Source organism: Gossypium raimondii, chromosome 3 (assembly GCF_025698545.1).
Source record: "Gossypium raimondii isolate GPD5lz chromosome 3, ASM2569854v1, whole genome shotgun sequence".
Classification (NCBI taxonomy): domain Eukaryota; kingdom Viridiplantae; phylum Streptophyta; class Magnoliopsida; order Malvales; family Malvaceae; genus Gossypium; species Gossypium raimondii.
In genome coordinates, this window is record NC_068567.1 from 57,137,135 (window position 1) to 57,147,521 (window position 10,387).

At 40.7% G+C, this 10,387-nt stretch overlaps 1 protein-coding gene across 1 annotated transcript; it reads left to right on the forward strand.

Moving 5' to 3' along the window:
- The first annotated feature begins 827 nt into the window (after positions 1 to 827).
- LOC105795987 (uncharacterized) lies at positions 828 to 1,957 on the forward strand. The gene is made up of 2 exons (XM_012625636.1): positions 828 to 1,308; positions 1,713 to 1,957. Exons 1-2 carry the CDS (start codon positions 828 to 830, stop codon positions 1,955 to 1,957), a joined length of 726 nt encoding a protein of 241 aa, XP_012481090.1.
- The last annotated feature ends 8,430 nt before the right edge of the window (positions 1,958 to 10,387 follow it).

Consider the following 10,387-nt stretch of genomic DNA (forward strand, 5'->3'; position numbering starts at 1 on the left):
GAAGAAGAATGTGGATATCTTTGCCTTGAGTGTCTACGGCTTAGTTGTATTTCCCAAGGCCCTGGGACATGTTGATGAGGCAGTCACTGATCTCTTTAACCGACTTGATAAGGGGGTTACACCAGTCCCAGCAATTTTGGCAGAAACCTTCAGATCGTTGAACGGATGTCAGAGAACAGGTGAAGGTAGATTCATCGGATGTGCGCAGCTCCTTTTAGCATGGTTCCATAGTCACTTTTGGAAAGTTAAGAAGGTTTTTTATCAGGTTTTCTCTGAAAATTATTCACCTCTGAAGGAGATAGTGGCATACCGAGGTGGGATGACATTCCGGAGGAAAAATAGATGGAAGTTCTTCGGAATCTTCGAGAGGAGCATATCGAATGGAGAGCTCCTTGGATGCTTCCAGATGAGATCTTTTATAGATGTGGTAATTTTGATTGGGTTCCACTACTTGGGATTTGGGGAGCTTTGGCTATGCACCATTGCTAGTACTAAGACAGTATAGGTCAAGACAGTTCATACCTGCAACTCAAGGACTAGCTCAGTGTGAATTTTCATATAAAGATGATGGTTACAAAAAGAAGATTCGAGAGATATCCAATGCCTGGAATCAGACTTGACGGATGAAGAGATTGGCAGTAGGTCCGATAGCGACCCCTGAATATATCAAGTGGTGGGGTAGAAGGATTAATGATAACATCTCTGGGCCAAGTCATGGAGACAGTCAGCCGACACAAAAACATCCGCAAGTTGTTCCCTCCGAGTTAGAGATTATAAAACATGATTTTAAAAGAAAGAATGCAGAGTTAGAAAAGAAGATAGAACAAATGGAAGAAGAGAAGATGAATCTGAGACTTGACATGAATGTTCAGAAGCTAGAAACCGAGAAATTAAGAAAAAGAAATGATAAGGCTGAGAGAGATTTGGATAGTTTGAAAACAGACTATAAGAGGTTGCGTTGTTCGATGAAAGCTGCTGGGCTTGGAAAAACTTCAGAGCAGTGGTGTCAGGAAATTCAAGAGGAAAAGATCAAGGCTGATAGATGGGAAAGGAAGTTCCAGGATGCCCAAATGCGAAATGAGACCCTGGAGAAGAGTTTGTCAGAAAGCCGAAATGAAAAGGGTGAGCTAAAAGCTAGAGTGGCTGAGCTTGAGAAGATTCTGTATCAATATCGAAACCGTAATTCTGTAATGGAGCTAAGGGCGAGCTTAGACAAGATTGAGCAAATGAAAAGAAGAGTGGAAGAATTGGAAATGGCACTACAAAACTGTGAAATACGGATTGAATCCCTTAAAGCTAGTGAAGAGCGTAAAAAAGAACAGCTCCTTTATTGCTAGAACCAAGTCAGGAACAGAGATCATATTATGGGGGAGGCTGTAACTCAGATTCGAGAAGTAGCAAATTATTTACAGACTTTGGCAGTAGAAGCTGATATACTGAGTGTACAGTACGAACTGGAATTAGACCAGGGGCAGGAGTTAGCTTCGCTGTTTACGAAAATTAAGGCCTTGAGTGTTAGGGCTAGGTCGTATATGTAATTTGTTTTATGTAAAGATTTTTGTTTTCTAGTAAAGTTTTCTAAATGGAACTGAATTTAAATTGACGCCTTTTTGCATTCACTTCATGCATTTGCAGTACATCACATCATATGCATTAAAATCCACCAAAAGGTCCTAATTAGTTAAAATTATTTCAGTTTACCTGGAAACCAGCAAAAAACCTGTCAGCTAAACATCGTTACGGTACCCGAGCTAAGACAAAAGACATGGACCAAAGGTTAGAAAAACTCGAACAATTGCAAAGGGAGATGCAGGACCAGCTACAAGCGCAAATGCAAGAGCGGTTGGATAAGTTCCAACGAAAAATGACGGACAAGATAGTAGAATTCCAAGACAGCATGATGGCCAAGTTGACCCAACTGTTGACTGGGGTAGTGATAAAGGGAAAGGCCCCATGACCAACCCCAATGGGGTTAATGATCAGCCGCTATATCCTCCAGGTTTTACTCCACCTAAGGTACAGGTCCAAACTGAGATGTGCTTACGGAGACCGTCCGTCACAATTAGGCCTCAGGCTGATGGCTCGATGCCAGTGAACTTTCAAATTGGATTAGGTTCGAATGCAGGAAATAACCCAGCTAATCCAGTGATTCTCGATTTTGATGAAGTGGCGGAAAAGGAAAAGACTAGGGCAGAATTACCAAAACAGCTAGAGGAGAGGTGTAGATGGCTGGAGGAAAAATTTAAAGCAATGGAAAGTGCTGATAGTCATCAGGGAGTTGATGCTAAAGATCTGAGCTTGGTCCCAGATTTAGTTCTTCCGTACAAGTTCAAAAATACTAGAATTTGAAAAGTACAATGGGACCAGTTGCCCTAAAGCTCACATCACCATGTTTTGCAGACGAATGGCTGGATATGTCAACAATGACCAGCTACTAATACACTGTTTCCAAGAGAGCTTGGTGGCGGCAGCGTCCAAGTGGTACAACCAATTGAGCTGTACCAGGATTAGTTTGTGGAGGGACCTAGCACAAGCATTCATGAAGCAGCATAGCCATGTCACAGATATGACTCCTGATAGAATTACTTTACAAAATATGGAAAAGAAGCCTAGTGAGAGTTTTAGGCAATATGCACAGAGATGGAGGGAGGTTGCCATCCAAGTTCAGCCACCGCTTCTAGAAAAGGAAACTACGATGCTCTTTATCAACACTTTGAAAGCCCCATTCATCACCCACATGCTAGAGAGTGCCACAAAGAGTTTTTCAGATATAGTCATGAATGATGAGATGATCGAGAATGCCATAAGATGTGGGAAGATTGATACCGGAGAAAGTACCAAAAGGTTAGCCTCAAGGAAAAAAAATGAGGTGAACAATACGAGTGCATACAACAAAGGTTACTCAAAGTCGATCACGGTAAATCAACCAGAAAAGGGGGTGGCCAATCAGCAAGGCTTATCAAAGTAAGAATCGGGTACAAGACAAAACAATGAGAGGCTCCAGTTTACGCCAATTCCAATGTCGTATAAGGAGCTATATCAAAGTTTGTTCGATGCACACGTTGTTTCCCCTTACTATTTAAAGTCTTTGCAGCCTCCGTACCCTAAATGGTATGATGCAAATGCACAGTGCGATTACCATACGGGAATTACGGGCCATTCCATAGAGAATTGCACTACTTTTAAGAAACTGGTTGAGAGATTTATTAGTATGGGTATTGTCAAATTTGACGATTCGTCCAACACAGAGAATCCACTGCCCAATCATGCCGTTAATGGGATAAACATGATAAGTGAAGCTATGGGGAGAAGGCAGACATGGCAAAAATAAAAACTCCTCTGAGAAGGGTCTGGAAGGAGATGGTAAAGAGGGGGTTAATTGTTTTAGATTTAGGGAGAGGATGTGAAGAGACGAGAAATTGTTGTGAGTTCTACCATAAAGAGGGGCACGAAATCCAGGAGTGCAAGGTGTTTAAACTCCTAGTTCAAGGCTTGATGGATGTCAAGGAGGAGGAATTCTATGAAGAAATCAAGGAAGAGGGACGTATATGTGCGTCCGAGTCTACAATGAAGGTTTCGAAGGTGAATCATCCTGTGGTCATCATTTCAAAGCTAAAAAGTAATGACGCTAGGGTACTAGTAGCACCGAAAATCACAATTCGAAAACCCACAGCCTTTCCTTATAAAGTCAGCAAGAAGGTCCCATGGAACTCTGAGTGTAATGTAACCATTCCAGGAAGGGAGACTTCAGTTGGTGCTTCAAAAGAAAATCAGTGTATAGGTTCCTGTGCACGTAATGAGAGATGTTGCGACATAATAAGTCCCTAAGAAGAACCTATAAAAGTACAGAAAATGACAGAACAAAGGAAGGAGGAGGCAGTCATCAATGAGCCAATAGGGGAGGAAGAAGCCAAAGAATTCCTTAAATTCTTAAAGCATAGTGAGTACAAGGTGGTAGAACAGTTGCATAAATAGCCAAATCGGATATCTGTACTAGCTTTGCTCTTAAGCTCAGAAGTACATCGAAACGCATTAATGAAAGCGTTGAATGAAACATATGTGGCCAATGATGTCTCTGTCAACAAATTAGATCGGTTGGTTAGCAATATAAGTACCGATAACTTCATCTTTTTCAATGACGATGAAATACCACCTGGAGGTATGTGGTCTACTAAAGCTCTGCATATTACTACCCGATGCAAAGGATACATCTTACCTAGGGCTCTGATTGACAATGGATCAGCATTAAATGTACTACCCTTGTCCATACTTAACAAGTTGCCAATTGATAGCTCGCATATGAAGTCGTGCCAGAATATAGTGAGAGCGTTTGATGGCACTGAGAGGAAGGTTATGGGGAGAATTGAAATACCATTATTAATCGGTCCCACTGTCTATGAGGTAGATTTCCTTGTGATGGACATCGAACCTTCCTACAGTTGTTTGTTAGGAAGGCCATGGATACATTCAGCAGGGGCTGTACCTTCGTCATTGCATCAAAAGCTGAAGTTGATATCATAGGGTCGATTGGTAACGATAGATACCGAAGAAGATATTATTGCAGCTATAACCAGTAATGCACCGTACTTGGAGACACATGAGGAGGCAGTTGAATGTTCTTTTCGGTCCTTAGAGTTTGTGAATGCCACATTTATTACTGAGGGGAGCAAGATGCCGGTGCCAAAAATGTCCAAGGCTACAAGAATAGGTCTACGGTTGATGGTAGGAAGAGGAGCCCTGCCGGGAAAAGGACTGGGGAGACATCTTCAGGGAAGAGTTGAGGCTCCACTGTTGAAGGACAAGTATGACCATTTTGGCTTAGGGTACAAGCCAAATGCAAGACAAAGAAGGAGTGAGATAGAGAAGAGGCGAGAAAGAAGAAGGGCACGCATGAGCGAGGAGGAAATCAAGTGGGAACCAATGATGTTCCCCCACATATCAGAAATTTTTGTGTCAGGAGGTATTATTCATTCCGAGCAAAAGACGTCAATGAGAGAAAATATTGGAGAAATGTTGAAAAGTGTTCAAATCAATGCCATAGACCGGGCTGAAAGAAGGACATTGTTAGGAATCAGCCCTTACGAACCTGGGAGCGAGCTAAATAATTAGACTGTTGAATAAATCCCTGTAGTCTTTAGAGCTTATTCAAAGTAATGTTCAGAACATTCTTGTTGTTTTTAGCCTAAAAATAATAGGAAATCCTTTGTGAATTAGGCTCATGTCTGAACGTTATTATTCTAATAAAATACATTATTGCATTCATTTTAAGCAAGTATTCTTTTATTCTTTCATTTGTTTGAGATTGTTTTCCAAATAATTCTTTCATTACATTTATAATCATGTTCATAAATTTATTCCTTGTATATTCTTTGGTACCCATCATAGGTCCCTAGATATCAATGACATGGGTGACGCTGCTACGAACTCAGAATTTCCTTTTGAACGAGACATGTGTTTAGAAAGATCGCATGACTTTAAAGATGACGTAGACTGTGGTTTATCTCCGGACTTATTGAGGATGGTAGAACAAGAAGAGAAACAAATTCTACCTCACAAGAAGTCAATAGAGATTGTTAGTTTGGATAAGGGAAAAGAAGTGAATATTGGAACTGACATTACTACAAAGACGATGCGAGACATCATTGAGTTACTCCAGGAATTCAGGGGTGTCTTCGCATGGTCATACCAGGATATGCCGAGATTAAGCACTAACATCGTAATGCATCGCCTTCCTATAAGAGAGGATTACAAGCCAGTTCAGCAGAAACTCCGAAGGATGAGGCCTAATATTGTACTAAAAATAAATGAGAAAGTCAAAAAGTAGTTCGATGCTGGGTTCTTATAGGCGATCAAGTACTCCGAGTGGGTACCCAATATTGTCCTAGTCCCTAAAAAAGATGGGAAAGTAAGAATGTGCATGGATTACAGGGACTTAAACAATGCCAGCCTAAAAGATAATTTCCTGCTGGCTCATGTTGACACTCTGGTGGATAATACAGCAGGCTACTCTCTGTTTTCCTTTATGGACGGCTTCTCTAGATACAACCAGATAAAAATACATCCCGAAGATATGGGAAAGACCATATTCATCACCCTGTGGGGAACGTTTTGCTATAAGGTGATGCCGTTTGGTTTAAAGAATGCTGGTGCAATATATCAAAGAGTCATGGTAACCTTGTTCCATGACATGATGCACAAGGAAATCAAGGTTTACATTGACGATATGATTGCAAAATCTAGAACAGAAGAGGAACATGTGCAGGTCCTGAGAAAGTTGTTCTTAAGACTAAGAAAATTCCAGCTCAAGCTTAACCCAATGAAATGCACTTTCGGAGTTAGGTCAAGGAAGTTATTGGGATTTATAGTCAGTGAAAAAGGGATCGAGATCGACCTAGACAAAGTTAAGGCAATATGAGATTTACCTTTGGCACGTACTCAGAAGGAAGTTCGAGGTTTCTTAGGGAGATTGAACTATATTGCCCGGTTTATTTCACAGCTAACTGAGAAATGTGACCCCATATTTTGTCTTTTGAAGCAACATAATCCAGGTGAATTGGATGAAGAATGCCAAGAAGCTTTTGACAGGGTAAAACAGTACTTAACTAATACTCTAGTACTATCACCACCTAGCCCCGATAGGCCACTGATACTGTATTTGACGGTGCTTGACAATTCTATGGGGTGTGTGTTAGGCCAACATGATGAGACAAGAAAGAAAGAAAGGGCGATATACTATCTCAGTAAAAAATTCACTGATTGTGAAATGAGATATCCACCAGTTGAGAAATTGTGTTGTGCCTTAATTTGGACGACTCGGAGACTGAGGCAGTACATGTTGTACCATACGACCTGACTGATTTCAAAATTAGATCCTTTAAAGTATATGATGGAGGCGACTGCTTTGAATGGGAGGATGGCCAGATAGCAGATTTTGCTTTCTGAATTCGACATAGTCTATGTGAGTCAGAACGCCATGAAAGAGAGTGCAATAGCTGACTTTCTAGCTAGTAGAGCCCTGGAGATTATGAGCCCTTAAATTTTGATTTTCCGAATGAGGACTTGATGTATGTGGCAGCCACTGAAGAAAATTCCCAAGTGGGTCACGTTTGGAAGCTAAATTTTAATGGAGCCTCGAATGCTGTGGGTGATGGAATTGGGGCAGTCCTAGTATCCCCAGATGGGGATCATTATCCTTTTACATGCAAATTGGATTTTGATTGCACAAACAACATGGCAGAATATGAAGCGTGCATCATGGGCATTCGTACGGCTATAGAGCGTGGAATCAAAGTGCTAGAGGTATATGGAGATTTTGCATTGATGATATACCAACTCAAACGTGAATGGGAAACGAGAGATCCCAAATTAATCAATTATCGAAAGCTGGTTCTCGGATTGATCAGAGAGTTTGATGACATTACTTTCTGCTATCTTCCACGAGAGGAAAACCAGATGGCTGACGCTTTGGCTACTCTAGCCTCCATAATTAAAGTGAACAGACAAGAGGACATGAAGCCTATCCAAATGAGCATCTATAAAGCCCCAGCTCAATGTTACAATACCGGAGAGGGAGAAAAGGATGATAGCCCTTGGTATTAAGACATATTGCGATATGTGAAGAATTGTGAGTATGCTGACCATGCAGCTGAGAATGACAAGAGAACTCTGAGAAGACTAGCCATTGATTATGTCCTAGATGGGGAGATCTTATATAAAAAAAAGGAAAGGATCATGTACTATTAAGATGTATGGACGCTGTGGAGGCTAAGAAAATCCTGGAGGAGGTCCATGAGGGTATTTGCGGAACGCATGCCAGTGGATTCACAATGGCTAGACAGATTATGAGGTTCGGGTACTACTGGTCCACCATAGAAAGAGATTGCATCAACTATGCCAGGAGGTGCCATAAGTGCCAAATTTATGGTGATAAAATGCTTACACCTGATTCGCCTCTACATGTTATGACTTCTCCATGGAGCTTCTCCATGGGCTTTCTCCATGTGGTGTATGGATGTTATCGGGTCAATACTGTCGAAGGCTTCTAATGGGCATCGTTCATCTTTGTGGTTATCGATTACTTTACCAAGTGGGTGGAAGCCGCTTCGTATACTAATGTCACAAAGTCAACAAGTTCTTGAAAAAGGAGATCATATGTCGATATGGAATGCCTGAAAGAATCATATCTAAAAATGCACTGAATTTGAATAACAATTCAATAGCGGAGGTATGTAGTCAATTCAAGATTAAACATCACAATTCGTCACCATATCGCCCAAAAATGAATGGTGCAATGGAGGCGGCCAATAAAAATATCAAGAGAATTATAGGCAAAATGGTTGAGACTTACAAGGACTGGCATGAGAAATTACAATTTGCCCTCCTGGCCTATCGAACGTCAATTAGGACTTCTATCGGGGCAACGCCATTCTCCTTGGTTTATGGTATGGAGGCAGTGTTACCTATCGAAGTTGAAATCCCTTCTCTCCGGGTGTTGGTTGAGCTACAGTTGGATAAAGCAGAATGGGTCCAGTCCCTATACGATCAGTTGAATTTAATAGAGGGAAAAAGGCTAAAAGGTCAGATGTATCAAAAGCGAATGATGTAGGCCTACAACAAAAAGGTTCGTCCAAGAGAATTCTACGAGGGGGACCTAGTTCTGAAAAAGATCCTTCCTATACAAAAAGATTTTAGAGGAAAATGGATGCCAAATTGGGAGGGTCCATATGTTGTAAAGAAGGCCTTTTTTGGAGGAGCTTTAATCTTGAGTGAGATGGATGGTAAAAATTTGCCAAACCCAGTAAACTCAGATGCAGTCAAGAGGTACTTTACCTGAAAGGAGAAGGGATCAAGGTGAAAACTAGCAAAGGGCGCTTTGAGTCCTCAAAAAAATAAGAGCTAAAGGAGAGGCCAAGGTGAAAACTCGCAAAGGGCGCCTTGAGACCAAAGGGGATTTGAGTTGAAAACCTGAAAAGGGCGGCTCAAATTTTGATCAGAAGAAGACATGATTTGATCAGAGTAACTCAAAATTTTGATTGGAGCATATAGTGATCTTGCTATACCTGAATTAACAGGAAAGAGATATGCGACGTTTAGGGCATTGACAGAGTACTGTAGATATGCTAAACACATGTTTTCAGAAAGTCTCTACGGAGAAGCTCAAGCTGCGATACCTGGGACACCTAGTCTTCATACTATTGTTATTAAATTTGTTGTCCTTGAGATCCTTTATTCATTGTTATTCTTGGAATACTTTATTCTTTTCAAGATACTTGTTCTCAACCAGTTCTTTTTTATTTTATATATACATCTTTCTCGATAATTTATTCACTTCGAGCTATCTTATTCATATCCAGTGTTACAATCTTTTGCAAGCATGTTGCATTAGAATCATGATTAATGGACTAACAAAATTTTCACAAGGGAAGTTCTGCATATTACTCTGGAAGTTTCTAAATAATACAGGAATCTGAAATAGGACTATTGTTTAGAATATACCAAGCTTAAATGTTGAAATTTCTAAGAAGGAAAAGTCTAAGTTGAGACTATCCCTTCAGATTTTGTGGTCAAAAGTATTGATTGAGCAAAGTGGAAAGATGTCATGTTGGTGATAAAGCTTCAATCGACAAGCAATAAAAATGGGTTTCCTTGGAGAAGAGGATCATTCGTTTATGTATAGGCATTCCATATCCTTGAATCGTGATAGAAGACGATCGAGGAAAAACCATATTCTTTTTCCTGCCCTTGGGTTACAGTGGGAAAAAGATGGTATAAATTTTGTGTCCTAGTGGATTGAATTTTGAAGTGGGGCAATCTAATTAAGTTTTGTTTTAATGCTGGCCGAGCAAGAAGGTGCACGTTGGTAATAAGACCTTAATAAGCTTCGAGCAATGACATCATAAGAGATAAAAAAAGATCATTCTAAAAAAAATGACATTCTGCATTCATGCAAACATATGCATACATGCCTAGTTAGGAGCATTTGATTCACTTTGATCATGATATCCCAATCAGTAGGCATAATTAGGTTCATACAGGTTTTGTTCCCCAGAGAATAAACCATTGAAAATAGCAGATCCTGTCTCCCCAAGCAGTGGCGGAGTAGATCAAAGACGGCAAATCTTATCTTCCTAAGATAGTGGAGAAGTAGATTTAAGCCATTAATCCTATCTCCCTGAGCAGCAATGGAGTAGGTTGAAGATTGCAGATTCTGTCTCCCTAAGCAGTAGTGGAGCAGATCGAAGATGGCGAATCTTATCTTCCCAAGATAGTGGAGAAACAGATTTAGGCCATTAGTCCTATCTCCCTGAGCAGCAGTGGAGTAGATCGAAGACGGTGAATCTTATCTTCCCATCGTAGTAGGGAAGCGAACCACCAGTCATATCTCTTT

Coding starts and splice junctions, on each gene's coding strand:
- LOC105795987 (XM_012625636.1), top strand. CDS start 828: ATGGAAGAAGAGAAGATGAATCTGAGACTTGACATGAATGTTCAGAAG. Junction 1,309..1,712: donor CCTTAAAGCTAGTGAAGAGC/GTAAAAAAGAAC, acceptor CCTGGAAACCAG/CAAAAAACCTGTCAGCTAAA.